This window comes from Leguminivora glycinivorella, chromosome 12 (assembly GCF_023078275.1).
Source record: "Leguminivora glycinivorella isolate SPB_JAAS2020 chromosome 12, LegGlyc_1.1, whole genome shotgun sequence".
In the NCBI taxonomy this organism is placed as follows: domain Eukaryota; kingdom Metazoa; phylum Arthropoda; class Insecta; order Lepidoptera; family Tortricidae; genus Leguminivora; species Leguminivora glycinivorella.
In genome coordinates this window covers 22670190-22696338 of record NC_062982.1, presented here as the reverse complement: position 1 = coordinate 22696338, position 26149 = coordinate 22670190, and the positions used below count along the sequence as shown (strand labels likewise).

At 37.5% G+C, this 26149-nt stretch overlaps 1 protein-coding gene across 1 annotated transcript; it reads right to left on the bottom strand.

The window, feature by feature from the left end:
- Positions 1 to 7085: 7085 nt before the first annotated feature.
- Positions 7086 to 23135, bottom strand: LOC125232084 (probable WRKY transcription factor protein 1). The gene is made up of 7 exons (XM_048137700.1): positions 23003 to 23135; positions 20506 to 20735; positions 18535 to 18646; positions 12865 to 16741; positions 10880 to 11145; positions 8805 to 9009; positions 7086 to 7245 (listed from the first exon to the last, which is right to left on the bottom strand). Exons 2-7 carry the CDS (start codon positions 20723 to 20725, stop codon positions 7159 to 7161), a joined length of 4767 nt encoding a protein of 1588 aa, XP_047993657.1. The 5' UTR covers positions 20726 to 20735; positions 23003 to 23135; the 3' UTR covers positions 7086 to 7158.
- Between the last annotated feature and the right edge of the window lie 3014 nt (positions 23136 to 26149).

Sequence of the window (26149 nt, the reverse complement as noted above, 5' to 3'; positions counted from 1 at the left end):
CACTCTTATTTTTAGGATGTCAAGGAACGGACAAAAAGTTATAATTCTACTAAAGTAACATAGTATTTTAAAAGAGTGAAACAACGTAAAATGTTTGATTTATATAATATGTTTATCAAATCTAGGATATCTAAGGTTCTTTCCCTTCACGTGCAAGTTTTCGGACACCCTGTTTTTAACCCTTAAATGCATGGCCTTGACAAAGATTTATTCAAATTTGAATTTTGACATGCTGTCAATAGAGTCAAAAATGTATGATTCATATATAAATCACTATGCATTTAAGGGTTAAAGGACTGGACCTTTATATAACTAAAATGATAATAGTATTATTTTTATCTCGCGTATACGCATTTAATTATTTGTCACAAATGTTTATTTTTACTCTAATTCTTTATATTTAATTAACTAGATTATAATTTTACTTTTTGATAACGACATTTGTATGGAATTAATATTGTATATAAGTAAGTAATGTAAAGACCAATAAAATATTTACTTTGTATTTACCCATACTTGAAGGTTGTATAGTTGACTTATTTTGACTGTTTTAGTATTACTTTTTAGGTTATAAATGTATTAATTTTTATTTATTGTAGTAAGATTTAAAATCGTGTTAATGATAATTATTGAAATGTCATATTTAATATTGTATCCGTTTTAAATGAATTATATTATTTTTCACTTCATTATATTGGGTTATTTTTTGTTGTTTTCACTTCGGAGATTAAATTATTACCAACAAGATAAATTCAAACCTTTTGTATAAATTCGACACAATATTTATTATTTTCTCTTTATTCACAACTGTTGCGTAAAATAACATTAAAAATGTAAAAGTAAAAAGTAGCGAGTGTCGTGCCAAATGTAAATGCCCCAAATAAAATAATTCCATTAAAATAATGTATCTATAAAAAAACATAGGAAATTGAGTATTAGGATTTATCTCCTTCAATTTACTTTTTCGTAATAAATTGGCTTTCATTAAAACTTTAGATTTTTTCATAAAATGGTATTTTAATTTAATTATTTATGAAAGATATAATTTATGAAATAATAAATATTGTAATCTATTTGAAAGCACACGAACAGTAATATTACTCTAAAGTCACACTAATTCATATTATTTTTGAAAATTGGAAATTGTTGCGCCAAGTTCAGACCACAATTAATACAGTACATTACGATACTAGTGCGAAAAAAAGGAGGTTCGAAACGAGTGGCGATAAATTAAAACACGACCGAAGGGAGTGTTTTAAATCGACACGAAATATTTTTCAGTACAGATGTTGTTTTTTTACGCACTAGTGCGAAAAGTGGTTCATTATATGAAGGGTCGAAACTTTGGAGGCTCATCTGTACTGAAAAACGTCGTACGATACACGTGCGAAAAGAAAATTGGTAACTCGTGTCGATTTAAAACACTCCCTTCGGTCGTGTTTTAATTTATCGCCACTCGTTTCGAACTTCCTTTTTTACGCACTTGTATCGTAATGTACTATTAGGTACGCAATTATACTAGTATACACGGACAAAGTGTCCAAAATCTGTATACACGACTTATTGTTCATGTTCATACGTTAAGGATATATATTTTTGGCACTTTGTCGGCATCTATATATAATATCTTGACTGTACGGCGACTGACAATTTAAAATGTAATAAAATTCCCGAATCGGTCAGAACAACCAAGAATGTGGTACCGTTTGATTGTAAACGGCACATAACGATAGATTCAGGGATTGGTTCGTAAACTAAGATGTTATTGCCTTGATATTGAAGTCACATAATAAATGGACGTTATTTAGTGCACCATTAACCTTTTACTAACGGTACCCCAATCAATAAGGAGTACTTTTCAACTTATAATTGCACCGTTTCCCTCCTTACTGGATATGCGGAATAAACGAGGATGCAAAAAACATGGTACAGTCGCCTATCAAATATATCGGAGCTGCCAAAACTCTCACAAATATATAAACATGCCTCTATTGACGATTAGAGTGCGTATTCCGATATCTGTGTGAGCTTGTTTTTATTTATAAATGGGCTTACTCTTTGCACAGACTAGTCAAAGGCAAAGACGTGGCCTACGACGGAGTGAGCTCGCCCAGAAGCAGTGGCGTGCCTAGGGTTTCAAAGTGAGGCAAGCCGAAAGGTACGTTTTGGCAATATCTAACTACTTAATCTTCAATTTTCGAACTCACAGCCCTACAAAATGTTCTATTACGCGCCGCACTTTTCTGAGAAATACACAAGCCGGGCGTTGGTTTTCGCGCGGAAATAATGTATCGTTTTTGGGCAAAATTTAACTACTTTACCTTGCCTTCGTCGAGTAATATGTGTACCACGCATTTGTCACCGTCACAAGGAACAAATTCATCCATTGTCAATTGGATTTTTAAACGAATTAAACACTTAATAACAAGAAAACGAAGAAGAGCACATTCACTTAACGCAAATAAAACTTTCGACTAAATAATAATACACTTGAAGTTGTCAATCAAACGCGCGCTCAATCTTGTTCCTCACTTCATACCAAAAGCCCGGCTTAAATCGTGGAACAAATGTTCTATATATACCTACAAACAGTTATATAAGTTGCTAGGCAGAATGTAGGCTAAAAGCTAGGAAAAAAGGATGCAAGAGCAAGCCCCATTGCAAGCCAACGAGTGCGAGCGAGCAAGATATAGCTGAACGTAGTGAACGTGCTCTTCCGCGCTGCACTAGCGCCACGGCAAAACATGGCAACATGCTGTGGTCTGTACCGTATGGTCGGTCGGCCGTGAGCTTCACTTAGGGAGAACTTAATAATATCTAATATTAGCGCGCGATTTTAAAAATGTTAGGGCAAGCCCGGCTTTTGGGCTTATATGGCTGTACCGCCACTGCCCAGAAGATGCCTATTCACCCTTGATTTGAAGGTTGCCGGGTTATATGAGCTCCGATTTATATCATGGCTATTGGACCATACGTTCGCATTTTTAGGTTCATCAATACTTCAATGTGGACATTTTATTTTTTGGTTTCCGTACTTACAAACCATAAAGTAAAATAAGCCCATACAGTCTATATTTTTAAGAGATATGAGTGTAATTTGGTGTAATGCAGATTTAAAAAAAAAATCACTATAGAGAAATTGAATAATGTCTTCTTTGACTGGGGTACGTAAACGCATAAATGTCACAATTTAAGATTATTTGTTATAGCTTCTATTAGTTGTAATTATTGTATATTACTTTGTACATTAATCAAACCATAAAGAACCACGTACGCACTGCCATATGTATATATCCCCTTTAAATATATTACATAATTATATCGATACAGTTTTACTTTAATTAATATTTGATGGACCGTCAACCAAATCTTAGCACAAAAAAGGCGCGAAATTCAAATTTTCTATGGAAATAAACTATTCGCCCCTACATTTTCAATCAATTAGAAGTATTAGACCGTTTTCACATTATCCGATCCGATATCAGATGTTGGAAGGATTTCAATGGAAAAAATCAAGATGGCGCCTGTAATGTGGAATATCGATCGGCCCTACATCCGATATCCGACGTATATAATGTCGCGGTCCTGGGTTCGAATCCCGGTAAGGACATTTATTTGTGTGATGAGCACAGATATTTGTTCCTGAGTCATGGATGTTTTCTATGTATATAAGTAGGTATGTATTTATCTATTTAATTACGTATATCGTCGCTTAGCACCCATAGTACAAGCTTTGCTTAGTTTGGGGCTAAGTTGATCTGTGTAAGCCTGTAAGGTGTACCCAATGTTTATTTATTTAATGTGAAAACGCACTTAAGGCTCGTCTATGATTCCGCCAACGTTAATATTTAGGACGACACGCGTTTTCTGAAAACAATTGGCCGCTGAGCCCTAAATTTTTCAAATATGCCGCCGCCGTTTTTAGTGCCAAGATTTGGTTGACCGTCTACCTATGATGATGATGAATATTATGATAGAAGTACCTTTTCCTGAGATTTAATTTGATGTTCCCAATTATTTGAACATGTCAAGACTAAGCTTTGCCTTCGACCCTTCTATACATGATAGTTGTAAGTGAGTATTGTTCGTATTTAGTTGGTAGACGAACCATCTTTATATTGCCCTTACCTCCAAACAAAACCTTGTGCAGAAACCTTTTTATATTGTATCAAAGACATATATAACTCCGTATAGCCAGATAAAGTCTAAGAAAAAAACGTACCTCAGTACCATACAGAAAAAGGTACGGTGGCCTAGATGGCATTACACCTTTGGGGTACGCTCAGCTAGATGGCGCTAATATTAATATTTGACATTTTAAAACATATGAAGCTAAGAATATGGCCCAAATTGTCAAAACTGAGGTTCAAAAGTTTTAAGCCTGTGTCGAGAGATGGCAGGCTATGCACTGTGATTACACATTTTACTTTGACAGTAACTCTCTATAATACTCGATCCTCTTTGATTTTGTGAAATATGTAAATTACTACTGTCACCGAACGTGTACAAATACAAAAGTTTTCTAGCATCCATACAAGCCGATTCCCACAGGCTTGCCTAAAATTGATTAATAGTGAAGTACCTAATGTAAAGGGTAGGTTACTTTTTGCTCAGTGTTGCCTTGCAGAAATTTTCACCAGCCGCCACTGGTGTACATTGTTATATCTTTGCGAAGAGAATAGAAATTAGACACTGGTCCCAAAAGCGATTAAACGATGGCTATAGGCGATAGAAGAGAACAAAAGATAGTCTCTCCCGTGTAAATAAAAGAGACGCGATGATAGCGCGGGCGAGTTATACTTCGTCGCCGAGCAATGAAATATAATTACAATTGGAATAGTGCAGTTTAGAGATGGTTTGTCTCTCGTGTCTTTATATAAGGTTAAAATTACATAATTCCTTTTGCGTATGACAAATTAATTGAAAATACGACAGTATTAGGCACTTAGACTCCTCAGGGCACTTGCACCACCCGCTTAACTCATGGTTAGATGGTTCAAGAGCTCAACGCCCACCACTCAAACGATGGGAGGACGAAATTATAACCACTGTAGGGCCTTTCTGGACTAGACTGGCAAGGCAGAGGAAATACTGGAAAGAGCTGGAGGAGGCCTATGCCAACAGGCACACTGAACTACGCGACTTCATCTAAACAAACAATCATAAACACCAGACCATGTTCAGAAGAAAAGGCTATATAGAAAGATAGATAGTGGGCTGTCAACTGTCCCTCCATTTTCGGTGGTGCAAGTGACCCTAAGTGCGTTTTCACATTATCCGATCCGATATCGGATGTCGGACCGATATCCCATACATTACAGGCGCCATCTTGGATTTTTTCTATTGAAATCCTTCCGACATCCGATATCGGATCGGATAATGTGAAAACGGCCTTAGGTACAACCAGCAAAGAGTTAAAATTAAAAAGTGGCAACATCGTAATGACGTTCCTTTCAAATAAATAGATAGACAGATAAAAATATCTAACTAAAATCTATGTAAAATTGAAGAAAACGGAACACTATGATGTTTAAAACTTGTGTTTTTAAAAATATCTTTTGTTTGATTCGCTAGTTGCATTATGTAGTTTTAACCTGTATTTACTGCAATATGATTTTGTGTATGGTGCTCCATTGTAACATAGTTTTACATTTGTATCCTACGATTTTCGGAATAAAGAAGTCCTACAGAGCAAACTTGTATGTTTTTATTTTCTTCACTTTTACACTAAGGCACTGGTCCCACCAGAAGCGAGAAGGGATGAGCAGTCGGCGATAGAAACGAACGAAAGATAGTCGCTTCCGTGGGAATAAAAGAGAGAGCGAGTGAGTTAGTTCATCGCTCGACGACGATCTATAAAGCTAGGAACATTACGCGGACGTCCGCCGTCGCGCGACCGCGGACGCGGATCTAGTGAATATACACTTAGGGCCCATTTAGACGGTAGGAAAACTCGTATACGAGTTTCATTACATTGCACATTTGATTGATGCGCTAAGTTGTTTGTAACCTTAACATTCAGAAATGTATCTAAAATCGCCCGTCTAAATCATGCCTTAATCGTGCAAACTATCGGTCGTCGGTCGTGGAGGTGGCCTTGAGCGCACGGACGTCCGATCGAAATCTGGCTCGCTGGATGTTTTGGTCAGCCGAAGCCACGTCCCGAAGACCGTGCACACTGATCGGTCGCGGTCGCGCGACCGCGGACGTCCGCGTAGTATGTTCCTAGCTTGACTCGCGCTGTCATCGCGTCTTAATACGGAGCAGTGAGCATCTTATCTAGTTTGCCTGTAGAAAACAGTCATGGAAAAAATATTGACAAAGCCGAAACTTTGCTTTCTTTTGTCAAATAATCCATATTAATATTATAAATGGGAAAGTGTGTGTCTGTTTGTTTGTCCGTCTTTCACGGCAAAACGGAGCGACGAATTGACGTGATTTTTTAAGTGGAGATAGTTGAAGGGATAGAGAGTGACGTAGGCTACTTTTTGTCTCTTTCTAACGCGAGCGAAGCCACGGGCAAAAGCTAGTATTAATATAATCTATTGAAAATATTTCAACTTGTGTTATTTTAAAGTAGTCACACCACTATATATATAAATTAAAACCGAAATAAATTACACATATGAAAGAAAAAGTGACCAAGGCCTCTATGAGATAATTTCGACCGATCTGGGTGGCCGACCGGATAAACAGGCATCGGCCGCGATTGCAGAGTACGCTGGTTCGATTCCAGCCTCATGCACCAGAGGCCTTGGTCACTTTTTTTTCATATGTGTAATTTATTTCGGTTTTAATTTATATATATAGTGGTGTGACTACTTTAAGATAGCACAAGTTGAAATATTTTCAATAGATTATAATTTAATTCGTGTTAATTAGAATATTAATATAACAATTATGCCAATATTACTGCCCATAGCTGGGCACTATTGGGCTAGGGCTATAGACTCCAAGAAGAAGATAGTCTCCAAGTTAACCCAATGCGGATTAGGGATTTCATTATAACTATGCAGGTTTCGTCACGATGTTTTCATTTATTGAAAATTAAGCCAGTGGTTGTTCAAAAAAGTAAAACTAGAGTGTTTCATGTAAAACTTATAATACTTAATAAACAAATAACTTTCATACATGATAATAATAATATTTAAACACAATTCACTCGACCACAGAGCGGGGCGGGAGTATTTCCGAAAATATTCCGTTCCGAGGCATCGGGATTCTGTTCACCACGTCCGGATTTACCTGTAAAGAAAATAATACTTGAATCATATTGCTATCTCTTTTCTGTCAATGGAGACTCTATGCGTTAGGATAGTAGTATAACATCAGTCGCCACTCAGTATTGTGGCAAGTATAGCGAATCGGGCGAACGGCACAATCGCTTACGCTTTGTAAGAATTGTAAGTGTAACGGTTCAGCCACGACATTGGTCTAAGCGCGACAGTGGTGAGCGGCAGCCATATGTGCGAATGAAAAGTCCCATCGCTGTCTCGCTCCAATGTATGGCCGCCGCTCACCGCTGTCGCGCTTAGACCAAATCGTCGCTTATCATGAATAGTGGTGTAAAACAAAATGAAATGCCATTCGAATTTTAATCTTACTGGTAAGAGTTAGAATATAAAGCGCAGTACCATTTCATTTTGAGTTGTGCCATTATTCATGATAAGCGAAAAAATCAAAGATGGCGGCTTAAATATATGAGATATCGGTCCGACATCCGATATCGGATCGGATAATGTGAAAACGCATTAAGGCCCTGCTGCACGCTCATATTGCGCAAGCAGCAGGGCGGGGCGTGCGGCGTGCATATCAAATAATTGAAGCTCATACAAGTGTGCTGAGTCGACGCTTCATAGCACGCCCCGCCGAACTAGTTTAGACTAGAGCCATTTTAATTATGGCTTCAAACTATCTAATGTATGGAATCCAGTGATTTGTTTGTGAAAAAAACCGGTGAAGTCAGAATTGAACAAACGTAGTGACACTGTGAGTGTAGTGTGTTTGGACAGACCATCGAGTGTGAATGCGACCAGTGGTAACGCTGAAAGTGAACGCAGCCGACGCGCGCGAAGGAGGGTAGATCGCGCGCTGTCTATGCAACTTTAACATCCACCCGCCTTCGTCAGTTTTCCGTGATCATGATGCATGCAACTGCGTCGAAATATCGGGAGCTCGACAAAAATCAAAAAGGTAATCACGGTCTATATCCCGGTCAATATAAGTCTAATGAAAATAACCGTGAATTATTCAAAACTCTTAGAGCCAATTAACCAAAAGTCGTCTCCTTCACGACTTTCGTAGACATCTCTAAGACTAGAAGACTTCTAAATACCTAAAACAGGTATGGATGTGTTCCTCGTGGTCTCCAGGTTACGATTTGACCTGTTTTAGTTAAAGGAGGGGACGGGACCAGAAAAGGGGGAAGATGGCATTCAGATCGGAGGCGGATCAGTTCATCACCAGGATCCACCCTGTATATCGTTTTTTGTTAATTGCGAGAAAAAAAATGTTTTTTTTCGTTTCCATACATAATAAATGAATTAATTAGTGTGAGAGGACCTTAATCATAACATTAAAGTCATTGTCAAGTGTTTGATGGCACATGTCAAAACAAATAACATTAGGAAGTGTTAAGGGATGCCACACACGTGTTCAGTAATTTTTTTTTAATAATTCGATAACCGTAAGAGTTAAGAGGCTAGTTTCTTAGAGAAATTGATTGTATTTAAACTAAAGAATCTTCCCTTAAAGTTAACGGAATTAAATAAAAACAGGTTGTATAAATGAGGGGTATGCCTTACCTTAATCCTAATCTCCCGTGGCATGAACTCATGGAAGAAGTCATAGAATTCATAGTGAGTGGTGACCACTCGCAGCCGGGCCATCTCCTTCTTGAGCTCCTCCACAGCCTGCGCGGGCGCGGCGTCGTGGCGCCGCACTAGTTTAGCGAAGCTGAAGATCGTCTGGACGAGCTCTTCGGCGCGAATTCGGGCGCGGTAGTCGTATCTGGAAGAGATAGATAGATATCCTTATATTTGCTTGTCACAATACACACAGAATACACAAAAGAAATAAGTTACATAACCTAACCACAAAATTAAAATTTTGAAAAAAAAAAAACCCCCGACTGCGACATTGTAGACCGATTTTCATGAAACATGGCTAAGAACACTCCCGACTAACTCAGCTTTCAGACAAAAAAAAAACTAAATCTAAATCGGTTCATCCGTTCGGGAGCTACGATGCCACAGACAGACACACACATAGACAGATAGACGGACAGACAGACACGTCAAACTTATAACACCCCGTCGTTTATGCGTCGGGGATTAAAAAAAGAATTAAAATACATAATAAGCAAATTGGAAAACAGAAAATTGCACAGATTTTTACAATAGTTTATTATAATACTGTGCGCGTCGCAACAAGACAAAAGGGTTCCGGCTCAGTATTACGCTACGCCCTGAGGCAGCAGCACTGATATTCCGCCGGAACCAGATCAGATCACGTTAACACATAATAGGCTAGTTTCCTATACTTAAAATAAAATATTTTATGCAGTGCACGAAATAAAGCACCACATAATTAGAAGAAAAACATAGACAGCAGTTATGTTTTAACATAATTTATATTTAAAAAGTCAAAGAGAAAGATATCAAGTAAATGAATTGACCGTGACGTCACTCCTCAGTATTTCATAGTAATTCCATATTAGCTTAACGTTTTGACAGTTCTTAAAAAGAAGCTGATTTGACTAGCAGGAAACTAGCCTATTGAAAATTTGGGATTTAATACCTACTGCTGAATCCACGTGTTATGTTACTTATGTTATCGGACGATATACGTGCAAAAAGGAAATTCTTAACTCGAGTCGATTTAAACACTCCATTCGATCGTGTTTTAACACTTTCGCTACCAAGAACCCGACTGTCGGGCACACCGCTCGTAGAAGCGTAGCCGATTACATGGGTTTCCCCGTATGTAGCGAAAATGTCGTAGCGCCGCGTAGAGCCCGGTTTCGAAAGTGTTTATCGCCATTCGTTTTTAGCTTATTTTTTTTCGCATTTGTATCGTAATGTAACCAACCTTGTAACATACACAAAGACCTGTACTCGCTCAGAAAACAGCCGAAGGTTGCCCGTGTTAGTTGCTCCTACCCATAGACTCGCGAAGGTTCGAAAGTCGCTCAGTGTAATCGGGCCCAAAATATACAATAAAATTCCTCATGACATTAAAGCTATAAGAAACGATTCGCTGTTTGTTAAGAAACTTAAACTTTTGCTCCTAAGTCAAGCATGTTATACTGTCGAGGACTTTATGAAATGATGTATGAATGTAACTATTTCTAAATAATGTAATAATATAATTATAGCTGCACAATCATTATTATTATCTCAACAAAGTAAATGTAGACCTAAGTATTCTTTATAATGAATTTAATTAATAATGTAAGTAATTTATTATTTTATTGTGTACCTTTTAACTTCCTATTTCTGTGATAACCTGATATGACCTGTAAAATGTTTAATTTTTACCAATAAAGAAACTGAACTGAACTGAATGTATTATGTATTATGATACATTTTAAGTTACGCCACTTTTTGGATGTAAATTAAACTAGACGACGAGTATTTAAAGCAATGAAATCAAAAATGTTTTAATGAATGACAAACTTATAGACACTTACTTGAGTTCCAATTTGGTCTCTAAAAACTATTAATCCACGGAGCGGTGGCGTGTTGAAATCTCTTAGGCGGCTTATACATAAGGACCTCAACGAGGGCCTTAGGCAAAGCGACTGTAGGTACCCGTGTAGGTTTAAACCCGTTTGGGCATACAGGACTAAAATTGCATATGTAAAAAGTATATAACTTACTTGGGTTCCAATTTGGTTTCCAAAAATTTGTACAGCCTTTTAGTTATCCATGGGGCGGTGGCTGGTTGAAATCTCTTTGGGGGCTTATACATAAGGTCTTCGTAAAACGCTTTAGGCAAGGTGTCTGTAGGTACCCCTGTAGGTTTAGCCTTTGGTCTAGGTTTCTTAGGCTCAGTCATGCGACGGATGGAATATTTGCGCTGGACGGGAGACGTTGCGTTGAAATTGTAGCGTGTAGGTTTTAGCGATTTTTGGACGCTTTCTCTCTGGAAAATAGAGTTAAGGTTAGCAAAAAGTAGTATTTGGCTTACTCACGCAGTCGTAATCTAGACACAAATGCTGCCTGTTTACCTAGGAGTAAATAAATAAATATTAAAGGACCTTCTTACACAGATTGACTGAGTCCCACGGTAAGCTCAAGAAGGCTTGTGTTGCAGGTACTCAGACAACGATATATATAATATACAAATCCATACTAATATTATAAATGAGAAAGTGTGTGTGTCTGTTTGTTTGTCCGTCTTTCACGGCAAAACGGAGCGACGAATCGACGTGATTTTTTAGGTGGAGATAGTTGAAGGGATGGAGAGTGACATAGGCTATTTTTTGTTTCTTTTTAACGCGAGCGAAGCCGCGGGCAAAAGCTAGTACTTATATACATAGAAAACATTTATGATTGATCTGTAACAAGACTGCCTTTTATCAATAAAGTGTCTGTATCTGTCTATTTATATTCCAAACTTGAGATAGTACTAGCAAATACTATGTAAACTCTACGAGTTAATACGTGCAGCTCGGTGCCAAAGTTGGCAACATGCACACTAGCGCTCCTTGCGGCATGAGTTGATCAAAATAGTTTAGTTTCATACAGCATAAAATTAAAAAAAAATACAAATTCTTATTTTTTTGTTTTATTCCGTCTAAAAATGTTAAAGTAGATCAAGTAATAGCATTTTCTATTTTAATTTACTCAAATAAAAGTCTGAACAACTACTTTGATCAACTCGAACCGCTAGATGGCGCTAGTAAAATTGTTGCCGCTCAATTGTATGGGAAACGTCAGAAGCTGCACGTATTAACTCTAGAGTTTATATAGTATTTGGTACTAGGCACTAAAAAATAGCATGGTAAGAATTGAAATGTTAGTTGAAACATATTAAAGTGTTGAGTGTTTTGAATGATTCACCGTTGTTTTCATTAGACTTATATTGACTGTGATTACCTTTTTGATTTGTCGAGCTCCCGATATTTCGACGCAGATCATGATCACGGAAAACTGATGCATGCAACTGCATCGAAATATCGGGAGCTCGATAAAAATCAAAAAAACCGGCCAAGTGCGAGTCGGGCTCGCGCACAAAGGGTTCCGTAGCAGCAAATATTTAACCAAAATTACAGTTAAATCAACCTATCTCAAAAACTATAAGAGATACTTTGATCAAACCAAAAATCGTTGAAAGAGTTAATTAGCATGCATCACCTCTATTTTTTTTAGAATTTTATACCCCGTAGTTATAAAAATAGAGGGGGGGACATACTTTTTACGACTTTGAGAGCTGATATCTCAAAAACCGTTCACTTTAAGAAAAATGTTTTTTAGAAAACTTTATATCATTTTAAAAGACCTTTCCATTGATACCCCACACGGGTATGTACATCGAAAAAAAAATTTTCATCCCTCAGTTACATGTATGGGGGGCCCCACCCCCAATTTTTTTTTTTACTATTTAGTGTCATAATTTTGTAGCGGTTCATACAACACATATTCCCATCAAATTTCATCACTGTAGTACTTATAGTTTCCGAGTAAATCGGCTGTGACAGACGGACAGACGGACAGACGGACAGACGGACAGACGGACATGACGAAACTATAAGGGTTCCGTTTTTGCCATTTTGGCTACGGAACCCTAAAAAGGTAATCACGGTCTATTTCCCGGTCAATATAAGTCTAAACTAGTGTTATATAATTAATAACTACTTACAATTTTCATCCTCCGTTCCTCATTCTCTTGCGTGATTTTCTGCAGTTGCATCATCAGCATAGATTTCTTCGTCCCAACCGATACATCCTGTACCCTCGGTTCCGAAGCCCTTCGGAACGACCCACTATGTCTTAATTCCGATTCTCTTTCAGACTCAGTATTCTCAGTAACATCATTAGTTTGTCTAGACACGCCTTCAAAATCAATCTCATCAACTGACATCATATTACTGTCGAAAACTACTCTTGACGCTCCACGTTTTTCCGGTGTTTGGAATTTAGAATTCAGTGCTGATATAAAGTCATCATCTTGGTCTGTTTCGTAGTTTCTAATATCATGATCACTTTCCTGTTCTTGAGATACATCATTTTCGGATTCCTGTTCATGCTCAGATTCTATCTCTTGTTGAGATTCCTCCTGATCTGATTCTATTTCTTGTTGAGATTGATCTTGTTCATCTATCTCTTGTTGAGATTCGTCTTGTTCATCTACCATATCTTGTTCTGATTCTATTTCTTGTTGAGACTCTTCATGTTCGTCTTCGATTTCCTCTTGATCCGATACGATTTCTTGTTGGGATTCTTCAATCTCTTCTTGAGTTTCGTGTTCAGAATCCGCTTCTATTTCCTGTTGAGAATCTTCATGTTCTACTTCAGATTCTGCTTCCTGTTTGGACTGTTCAATTTCTTCATTTTCCGGTTCCGATTCCTTTTCATTCATAGATTCATGTTCTGAATCGTCCTGACCTTCAAGACCAGATATTACTTGTTCTGACGCTTCATAGTCTAAAACCTCTTCACTGTGCTGTAAAGATTTTGAGTGTATCGAAGTGCTGCGGCGTGAATTATCTTTGTTAATAATTTTATCTGCAGTTTCTTGCATTTCATGGCCAGATGCAGACATCCCTTGCCCATAAGATGCATTCATTGATATCTCTGGCCCGGAGTCATTATTATCTGGTGTGCTTACTGATTGATCAGGGTTAGAGATAATCTCAGATATAAGAGCCCGAGATTTATGGTAAGATACTTGATGTTCTGAAATAAGTGGGTCGGGCACATGATGAATCGAGGTGTCATGCACAGGGGATTTCAAATTAGGAGACTGATTGCTTGAAACACGATTTGATCTGCGAAAACGGATATGTTGATGGTCGATGTCTTCTGAAACTGTTTTGTTTTTGGTTTTGTTAGATGCGTTATCGTTATTAGCGTCGTCAATGACTGTCTTATTTTGTGTTTTGTTAATTGTAGATGCGTTTTTGTTATTACCGTCTTCGACGACTGTTTTGTTCATCTTCGACGCATTTTTATCGTTTCCGTCTTCTGTAACCGTTTTGTTTTTAGTTTTATCAAACTTTGATGCAGTTCTATTGTAAAGTTCAGTCTGACGTTTAGCAGACTGCTCCATTACTAAAGCACGCAAGGATTTGCGTGTAGTATATTCCTTTCCTAAAGTCTGACGTATAGTTTTTCTAGTGGTGCGATGTGAATCCCATTCTGAGCCCTCTGTGCTTGAATTTCTCGAGCCTTCATTGCCTAAAGTACTTTCTTGGTCTGGTGCTAAACTGTGCCCCATATTCATAGTTCCGTATACACTTTTAGATTTTCTGAAAGTGGTACTGCGACCTATAGGCCTGAACGATTCGTTATCTGTAGTTATATTTTGTAATACTGCTTCTGGTGATTTGATTTTAGAAACGTCTTTTTTCCTATTTCGACCTGTCGTGTCGTGTGTTGAATTGTTTGGCGTTCCTTCTACTACGTCGTTCTCATCCTCAATTTTATCGTTATCTGCAGACTCGTCTACGATTTTGTGACTCTTATTTGTAATATTTTTACTTTTGTCTATATGCTTCAGTTTGCTGAGGTTCTTGCTAATTTGTTCTGATTTAGTAGCAAGTTCCTTTTCCGCAACATCACTAAGCTTATCCTCATCGTTATCATTCCACACCATTTCTTCCATCTCCTCATCTTGGTCTGCTGGAGGCATTTCCTCATCTTGATCTCTGATGGCTTCGTCGGTTTGATTCTCATTCTCCTGATCATCTAAACTTGGTTCCTGCTCTTCTTCGCTTTCTTGCTGTTCCTCTTCACTTTCTTCTTGAGCTACCTCACTTGGTTCTTGTTCTTCTTCGCTCTGTTCCTGTTCTTCTTCACTCTGTTCTGGTTCTACTTCGCTTTGGTCTGCTTCTACTTCACTTTGTTCTTGTTCTTCTTCACTGTGTTCTTGTTCTACTTCATTCTTTTCTAGTTCTACTTCACTTTGTTCTTGCTCTTCTTCACTGTGTTCTTGTTCGCTTTCTTCCTTTTCCTCTTCTTCTTTACTCTTGTCCTTATCTTCATTTGTTTTACATGCTTCTGACTGAACTTGATTTTCTTCTTCAAGAGTTGGATCTATTTCTTTTTTGCTATTGTTAATTTCTGGTTCTTCTATGTCGGCATCTATTTCGTCTTTACTTTTATTTTTTCCAGACATAACGCCCATATCTTCAACATGATTTGTTTTGTGAGCTGCCTCAGAACCATTCTTATGATCCTGTTCATTTGGTCGACTTTTTTCTATTTCAACACTTTCTCCGTGTAGTTCAGCCATTTCACCATGTAATGATCGTTCATTTTCAGCTAAAAGAGCATTTCTATCAGCGGCAGCATTATTTTGTTGTTGCTTAGCAACCACTTCTTCCATATTTTCAGCATCATTGGTAGCTTGGGTAGTAGATTTGTTTTGTAAAGATTTATCTTGGACACTTGTATTCAATTTACTTTTACTTTTATTGTATGTTTGGTTTACTTTCTTAGAAACATCTTTTGGTACTACATCTTGACTCTTGTCGACACCTATGTTTTCTCCTGTTTTGTTTGATACTGTGTTTAGTCGACTCTTTTCAATTTCAACACTTTCTCCATGTATTTCAGCCATTTTGTCTTCTAACGATTGTTCATTGTCAGCTAATCGAGTATTTTTATCAGCGACGGTGTTATTTTGTTGTTGCTCAACAATCACTTCTTCTGTTTCCATATTTTTAGTATTAGTACTATTGGCACTTGGCTTAGTAGACTTATTTTGCAAAGATTTATCTTTGGCACTTGAATTAAGTTTGCTTTTCTCACGTGTTTTGTTCACTCTTTTAGACACATCCTTTACATTTCCATCTTGAGTTTTGTTGACATCTATGTTTTCATTTGTAAGTGTTTTATCATTTTCTTCATCTTGTATCACGCTCGTATTATTGGTGTGATTTAAAGGTATGTCGTCTGTAAGCGTATTATCTTGATTTTCGTCTTGCATTTCTATATCTTTATCGCTAATTTGTGAAGCTTCTTGCGCCCCAATCATAGTAGAAGATGGTAAAAGATTCCAATCATCAATATCAATTTCAGTGGTCATGCTTGGCGTTAGAGACGGCATTCGCCGACTGCGAGTACCCAAACTCATTCTCTTGTTATTTTTTTTGAAACCAAACACTTTATGTTGTACTTCTGAGTCTCCTTCACTATCGTCAGACAGAACAAAATCAGTGAACATGTTTTTTCTTTTAGTTCCAGCTTGACCGAAGAGATTTGGACGAGTCTGCTTGTTTATTTCTGGTTCAACAGTTTTATTTATGGTTTTATTAGTAGAGTTGAGTAAAGCAGCAGGAAAAACTGGTCGGTTTCTAGGTCCTTTATTGAAGAGGTTTTTAGGAGCGACCTCTATAGATTGGTCTTCGATGTTAGTTCTTCCTAGGGATTTGCGTGATCCCATAATGTCGCCGAATTTAGCTTGAGTTTGTTTCTTTTGGTCGAATAGTCTTCTCTGCGGTACAACGATGCTGGCGACTGATTCGTTGTCGCTGCTTTGACTCTGTTGGTCTGATTGACTCTGTTTGTTGTCTCTGAAACAGTAAAAAATATTCAATAGTAACAGGCCGTCTAGCAGGTGGCCTAGAAATAATCTATAACAGTGCAACTAAATTCAGGACGTAAAATTGCTCTCTATTAAGCTCTTTTCCTTTGCCTGGACACTTTCTTCCTAATCCTTTGGCTTCTAAGTGTTCTTTTCAATGAATGAGATAAAACCTTTTCTGTAATGGAAACTTTTCCGTCTTAATCACTCAATAATTAAGTAAAGTAAATATTCAGCAGCAGTAGCACAGAATATATAATAGTACAAGTACAGAAGGCCCACTGCTTTGATGTTCACGAAATGCCGCCTTTTTAAATGCCTACAAAATTCTTACAAAGAAACGAGCCGCACGTGCGCGGCGACCGGTTATAGGGTTGCCTATGGATTATAACGAATTAATTCTCAGATAAAATGTTATAATATTATATTCAAATCTTGGATACTTTCTATATATGTCGGAGAATGACCAAAATGTGGTTTAAGATACGTTTTATGACGCTATATTTGACAAATAAAGCAAACAAGGGTTTTACAACTTTGTACAACCTGGTTGGTATTCGACTGAGTTCTGCCAAAACGCCAGAGAGAACGCTATTGTCTAAAAGAACAGAATGGAAAAACAGATGATGAATAGATGATTGGAGGCTGCCAATCGAGCTGCAGGGAAAACGGTTGAAGGAGTGCTGGCGTTGTTGGAGATTCTTCGGTCTAATCCGGCAGTTTGCTCGAAATAATAGGCGGGATGTAATCTATAACGTGATTTAATGTGTAATCGATTTTGTGAAGTAAATTCTGTAATATGGACATGGTATTTCATTGAAAAGCCTTCATAAACAACTACGGCAGGTCCTGACAACGGTTCTGGTATGATACGCCCACGATCCGACATATATATATATATATATATATATATATATACAAATTTATATATCCTGTATATACAGTATTTATATATTTACGTTGCCCGTGTGGTGACGGGTTAAGAACTTCACCACCCCCTTTCTTCCCGTGGGTGTCGTAGAAGGCGACTGTGGGACATATCCCACAGTCGCCTAATAACCCATAACCCTAATTTAACCCATAGGTTAAATTGTGGCGTAGGCGACAGGCTGGCAACCTGTCACTGCAATGTCACAGTTTCGTTTTCTTTCAACCCCTTATTTGCCAAGAGTGGCACTGAAACCTGAGTAGTTTGATGTGCTCTGCCTACCCCTTCATGGGACACAGGCGTGATTGTATGTATGTATGTATGTATATATTTACGTTTAAGTTCCAACATCACAAGCCTTATTCAACTTTTTCGTGGGGCTTAATGAATGTAGATCTGTGTAAGAATGTCCTATGGTATTTATTTCATTCATGATCTCAATTTAACTAAGCATTAGCCATTCTACACGCGGACATCGTATATGAACCTTAAAAAACTCGCGGCATAAAGTAACAATAGAAAGTGCTAACGTGCGTTCCGTGAGAACGCGCGTCACCCCTGATTAGGCCGCGAAGTCGCGGCCGCCAGCATGTACTTGTAGCGCGGCGATAGAATCGCGTAGTAAGCCGCCCCTGGTAGTAGTAAGTATATTAGTACCTAAATATTTGTATTAGTAAGCTATATTTAGCAAAATATAATGACATTTTGCATTGTTTTGATGTTCTGAAAAACTGCCGAGATTTGAACCCGCGTTTGAAAGTCGCACGCTCTTACCGCTAGGCCACCAGCCCTTTTTATAACTAATCAGCTATTTATTACTCCAATTTTTGATTTATATTTACACAGTAGCTTACTTTTCAACTTCAAACTCATATTCCTCGAGCAAGTTGTCAGGCATCTTGTTGGTGTCCAGGGCTTCGAGGACATCCCTGGAGCTTCCCTCCAGCTTCTTCCACCAACTTGCACCTGAAAATCATTTATATTCTTAATTTATTGACCTGTCATTCATATCGACGACCGGTCTGGCCTAGCGCGTAGTGACCCTGCCTGCTACGCCGCGGTCCCGGGTTCGAATCCCGGTAAGGGCAATTATTTGTGTGATGACCACAGATATTTGTTCCTGAGTCATGGATGTTTTCTATGTGTATAAGTATTTGTATATTATATATATCGTTGTCTGAGTATCTGCAACACAAGTCTTCTTGAGCTTACCGCGGGACTCAGTCGATCTGTGTAAGACTGTCCTATAATATTTATTTATTTATATGTCACAATAGTACAGTCAACCAATTGGAACCCTAGGCCACTGTAGAACTATGTCATATTGACATTATAAATCAGATTGTAAGAAATCTCTTACTGCTTGTTAATTTGACATGGTTGTAGAGTGGCCTAGGGTTCCAATTGGTTGACTGTACATTGTGCAACGTGTTGCAAGTTAATTTTTTTGCAAAGAGTAAGTTAAATCGCGACGGCTTCCCAGATAAATTTAAAGACTCAAATTTGCAATATTCTTACGCCACGAGTTACGAACAAACTTTTTCGTGACACTGGCAACAAAAAAATCTATGACTCCCGGTCCCCCCGTGTGCAATTGAACATTTATTATACAAGTGTGACAAAAATATAATTTCATACTCTTTTGTAGTGCCACTGAAACTTGAGCAATGTCTTCTGCCCTGCCTACCCGTTTTGGGAATACAGGCGTAAGTTTATGTATGTAATTCATACATCTGTTAGGGTCCCCCCCACACTACGCGTCTCGCGAACGTCGGCGTGGGTGTACAATGTACGGAGAATGCAGTTTCACAGTCAAAAACAGTTTTTGAAAATGTAGCAAAAAATATTTAGGTTAGTTAGGTAGATGAGAAAAGGGCACAGAACTTAATTTAGATAGAAGAAACAAATTCATATATTTGTATAGGGGCCGAGCGTGTCAAATTTTGTACTGAAGTTGATTCTTGCCTGTAATTTTAAATATGTCTCAGGCTCTTGATTGTTCATAATTTTTGTGTTGTTGCAATTGAATATCACGTAACGAGGCATTTTTTATGTTTTGGTTGACTTCAACTTACAAAAATTGACGCCCGAAAGCTGCAAGCTGCGAGTAAAGACGGACAACTCAGTGGATTTCACTGAGTTCATTTGACACGCTAAGTAGATACGTTTGCTTGATCTATGGTATATATGACATCTGTGGAAAAGGGTTTCCTTCGTATTTTCCTGGTACATTCGTATTTGTTCAGTCAATGTAGTACATCTTGTACTGAGACTGATTGAAATAGCATGACACGTTCGTACGTTTCCGAAATAATACGAAGGAAAACTTTTCGAACTACATCTGTATATGAATGTTCACATCGACTGGCCAATTTTGTTATTAACGATTTTTTATTTCTTTCTTTGCACCTTCACTTCTCTTTAGCGTTGAGCGCTAGTAACTAAATCACAAATATACACCCTGTTTTTATTGAATTCTGTTAACTTTAAGGAAAGATTCTTTAGGTCAAATACAATTAATTTCTCTAAGAAACTAGCGTCCTACGCGTAATTACGTGTGTGGCATCCTTTACCACTTCCTTATGTTATTTGTTTTGACATTTGCCGTCAGACACTTGACACTGGCTTTAATTTTATGGTCCTCTCACACTAATTAATTCATTTATTATGTATGGAAAGGAAAAAAAATTTTTTTTTTCGAATTAAACGAAGTGATATACAGGCTGGTTCCTGGTGATGAACCTAACTGCGTGTAGAATTTAACGGAAAACAATAAAAACACGGTGTATTTGAATAAATCCTATGATGAAATTAAGTATACTTACGCCTCGGTGCCTCAATATCGGTGTCATCCGGCAGCACAGATCTCCTCTTCATCGGTGACAACACCAACCTGTCGCTCTTTACAAACTTCTCCACCACGGTTGAGAGACGGCCCTCGGACTGAGCTGGCGAGGCAGAGCTCAGGGTGCGTCTGGTTCGTTGTTGGGGTGTGATGAAGCCCTGGGACCGAGCCGGAGAGATTTTTGAGTGTGACTTGGACATTTTGTGGTGCCTGAAATATAATTTGTAAAGTCAGTGGGTGAATCAACTTTTCCTTGCCTGTTATTGCCGTGGTTACGGTCCCCTGAGTCACGCTGGTTTTATGCAAAATTATGCAAGCATGCATGTAGTCCATGTTTGTAGGTGGCAAATTAAGGAAAGATAAGATAAAATTTATTTCATAGAAAAATATCTAAAATTAAAACAATCACAATTCTCTTAAATAATGCTTAAAAACTATAAATATAGGTAGGTAGGAAAGGACTTATTAATACCAGAAAAATGCAATGCATAGTTTAAGTAGCATAATTTTGCATAAAACCAGCATGACTCAGGGGACCGTAACCATGGCAATAACAGGCAAGAAAATGTTGATTCACCCCAGTGCTAAAATGTAAAGACAGTAAGGTACAGTGGGGCAAATCTCGACTGAGGGGCCACAAATCCATTTTTTCCATTATTACACTATGATACAACAAAGGGGCTAACACACAAACTGCAGATATTTTTCAATAAGTCCCTCCGGTCGATCCTCCGTATCTTCTGGCCGAAGACCATAAGAAATGAGGATTTGTGGAGTATGTGCCGACAACCTCCGATCGCAGAGGAAGTTGCTCAGAGGAAATGGAGATGGATCAGTCATACCCTTCGAAGAGGAGCTACCAACATATACGCCTACCATAATATAACCGGTGGACACTCTATTTACTAATGCAAACATTGTAAACATGGAAAAAATGGACAGTTACATTTGCCCCCCCCCCCCTCCAGTCGAGATTTGCCCCGCTGTACCTTAATAAAAACTCAGGTGCTGTTTTAACAAGAGGCTGGCAGAAATTATTTTGATTGTTTTAGAGTAGTGGTGGGTGGTGGGCAAACTTGAAGGACTTTAAAGAGGGCCAGATTTAATTCTATTATTATTTAAAATTTACTTCTATTATTCTCTTATTCACTTAAAATACATTTTTTACTACAATTCTGGCCATATAATATTATCACACACTATTTTCAAGGAAGGTGGAGGGCCAGATAAAATTAATAAAATGTGCAAAATCTTTGATTTCTATGTACAGTAGAATCTCGATAATCAGGCACTTCGGTGGTAGGTATGAAACATCCAGTAATCCAGCACTAAAATAGGGATGCAAGTGATAATTTCAAGTGCAAGTTAACCATCTATGCGTAAATTATCAGTCTGACTTCACTTTATAAGTGGCTAAAAACCAGATAATGGTTGAATGTTTTTTAAATTTTAGCACAGTCTTTTTATTATAACATACATAAAATAATATTAAAATATACAGAGCATGGCTGTTTTTTTCAGTAATCCGAATTTTCCACTAATGTCAGCAACAGTGCCAGAAGATTGCACTGTATAGCATATGTCTTTGTGTGTATTTCTAGTTTCTATGCAGAAGTTTTGTCCTACACAGAAACTAAAAATACTTACATTTCATCTAAGTTCTAATTTAAGAGTCATATTATGAATTGTATTACACATTGTAATTTAATTTTTGTTATAAATTTACTAATAAAGAAATATAAATCTAAATCAGTTAGTACTGTGAAGAAATGACGTAATGCACACACATGGAAATCGAAACTTGTATGTATGAGTTTATTTCCAGCAATACAAATTGTGTTCATGCCAACATCATACAGAACCAGATAGAATTTGACTAGGTACAGAATAACAATAGATAGGGTGAATAGGCATCCTTTGGGTGAGCTCACTCTATCATAGGCCATGTCTTTGCCTTTGGCTAGTTTCTGGCCAAAAGTAAGCCCATTTATAATAAAAAAAAATACAAAATAAAGTCCAGGTTTCAGGCAAAAATACACATCCAGGACAAACAATGTAGGACTTATCACAAAGGCTTAGAATTAGGACTTTAGTAGTTGGTCTAAAATGGAGTTGATTTTCTGCTTACATAATTATAGGCTGTATTGTCAGTAAGGATACAACATACAAAAGAAATGCCCTTATCTGTAGAAATACCCGAACCGTGAAAATAGTGCCACACGAGATTAAGACCACGGAGTGTAAGGCAATTACGAGTAACATTCATTTTAAAATAATAAACAAAGGTCATAATTACTCAGATACATTTGTTGTTTGAATAGTTTATTCTCATGTTTTTTTGTAGTTTGTGCTACAGGCACGCTTGTAATAAATTTGGGTTATCTCAAATAAGGCCATTATACTAAATAGTTTCATCAAATGTCCAGCAAATCCGAGAACCAACGCGTAGTAAACACAACAAGAGGGTTGGTACTTACTTCGAAGGAAACGAATTATTTCACTGCACCACTAACAAATACCTTTAAAACCATTAGCCACAAGTATTTTTAAAACATTCTGTCTGCACTATATAATAATATTGTAAACGATATCTCAGTACGCCACTTTTTCAAACACTCATTGACAACAAAGTAACCGTTTTCGTCGATAGTTTGAATTTGACGTTTGACACTTAATATGTGTTCCGTTTCACGTAAGCGTCGCAATAAGTTTTTGACGTGATAACGTCTAATAACTCGTTACTACGGGCAGCATGCACGAAAAAGATGACGTCATTGTCCCGTTTCGCAATATAGCTTTAGCGCCATCTATTGGCGCGCGTTGGAACTAAGCGGCTGATCGATGCGCTCGGTATGGTTATAGCGTGTGGCCTGAGTAAAGCACCACAGCTGGGACAGATGGCGCGCCCGTGTGTTGTTCTCGTTAAGCTGAGTTTAGACCAGCAAGTTATTGCTGCAAGTTTTGAGACGCAGTGAGTGGCAAATATCTGCATCTCTTTCTAGCATATACTTCTGTCTCAAAACTTGCAGCAATAACTTGCATGTCTAAACTCAGCTTTACAAAATTAATTATTTTAATTTATACGACTTTTTACAGAACATATCCCGTCTGAACTCATCATAGATTTAGAATTATTAAACTAGATTGTGTAGTTAGGTCAAAAAGTGTGTCCACATGAGAGGTCATTGTTTGGGCTGGTGTCCCTCTCGCACTTACTGACAATGTCAACATTATTCAGTGAACGTCGTTTTTAATTATACAAATCTTTGATTTATTGGCATCAAAATAATTACATTGTAATTATTTTCCAATTCTTTGAAATATATCGAAACCCTAGTTTGAATATAACACTAAAATAATATATATATAAATACTACTATTATGGCTCATTAACACTGGCCACACGTGCGAGAGGGACACCAGCCCAAACAATGCCCTCTCATGTGGACCGTTTTCGATAGTTCAGAATAGCGAAAACGGTCACCTTTTTGTCTCAGTAATAAGGTTCAATTTAGTATGGCAAAAAATGTGATTCCGCTGTCCCCTGTCTTTGGAACTCACTGACAATGACATTTGGGCCGCTAAACATGGTACAATAGGGACTGAGCTCACACTTTTTTGCCATACTAAATTGAACTTTATCACCGGTGCAGAAAGGCGTTCTTCCCATACAACCATTTCAGTCGCAAAATCTTCAAATCAGTAACTAACTGTCAAATGTGACATAACGCGTGGTAACGTCGTGCAAACAATGCGACCGTATTGATACAATAACAAAATGTAGTCGTCGTGTGCACTCGTTACGGTAACAAAATGTGTACGAATTTGTGGCTGTCAATGTCACTGTCAGAATGACTTTTGACGACACTTTATTAGTCGACGTTTGCACACATAACGGTAACAACATGTGGACGAATTTGTGGCTGTCATTGTCACTGTCAGAACGGTTTCTGACAGTGACATTGACAGAATTTGTACACACATGTGTAGGTCTGATTACCGAACTGCTCCTAAACCACTGTATCCGCAAATGACAATCTGAAATACGAAGGTTTCTCAAACTGTCTTGTGAAGTTGTGGACTGGTTGCTTTGAATCATTTAAATATGAGCGAATTAAATAATAATAAACGACGACGACCATTTAAGCACTCTTCGACATTTTATAGAAATGTGGGAAAGTTAAGAAAAGTGCAGAATGATAATACAAATAGATAAGCACTTTATAGTTACTTAATGTATTAAATATATAATTTTTAATTCTTATTGATAAAAATGAAGTGTAGTGTTGATTTACACAATAAAAGTAGGAATCAAATGAAATAGAGTATTTACTGTGATATTAATATAATTTCTGTTGCGCAATGATAGTTTTTTTCAGTACAGATGCTGCTTTTTTTAACGCAGTAGTGCGAGCAAATCAAGCAATGATTCATTTCTTGTCATGTCGAAACTCTTAGCTTAGATTTAGGTACTGAAAATCGTCGTACGATACACGTGCGAAAAGGACATTCACAACTCGTGTCGATTTAAAACACTCCCTTCGTTCGTGTATTAATTTATCGCTACTCGTATCGATTTTCCTCTTTTCCGCACTCGTATCTACAAGTATTTTGTTTGGGTTACAAAAAAAACACATTATTTACTCTACTACGTTTTATTTATGTCTCTTTAACATTACAAATTTGTAGACACTTATCTATACAAAAATCTTGACAAAAGAAGTACAGATCGCTGAAATTAATGTTGATAGTAATATTAATGACGACTACTTCAACAAGTGTCAATTGTGAAATGCCGCAAAATACTAGTTGCTCAATATTAGAAGACCATAATAATATGATCCCCGATCCTTTACAACCCAGCAGCTCGGTACGCACGTTACAATTTTTTTTAATCTTCTTTAGTGAGGGCAACTGAGTACGACGGCATATTTAATTGTTTATAAAGTTTGAGGATACCTGGAAAAAATTAATACAAGAAGCCATTTTGAAAATATAATAAATATTCACTGCTTTCGGTCACGCGTGTACTCTGCGACCATTTTGCGACCGTTTGTCGACCGTTTGGTGACCGTTTGGCGACTGTTTTTTACATGGAATATTACCGTCTTAATCCATATTTTAACAACTTTATTGGTTTTCTAGGCATTATTTTTATTATTTCAGTATAGTATATGCACCGGAGCACTAAAACTTCACCAATCAATATACATAACACGCAAACACCGAGTAGTCAATAATATTATTACTGGTTAAACTGAGGTAAATTGATGGCGCGTTGATAAATTTAGACTTATTTTATGAAATCACTCGAGCAATTTAATTGGCCATGGTAATTAGCCCACATTATATTGCAAATGCAAACAATATTTATCTTTAACAAATTCTTACGCCATTACATTTTAATGTCAAATGATTTTATTTCTTTTTTACTTTGACGTCTCTGACAGTCGCCATTTGAAAAGAATGAAATGAACGAATGAAGCTAGGAACACACTACGCGGACGTCCGTCGTAAATCGACCGCGGACGGGAATCTGGACAATGGAAATACACATAACCGTGCAAACTATCGGTCGACGGACGCGGACGTGGCCTTGAGCGCACGGACGTCCGATCGAAATC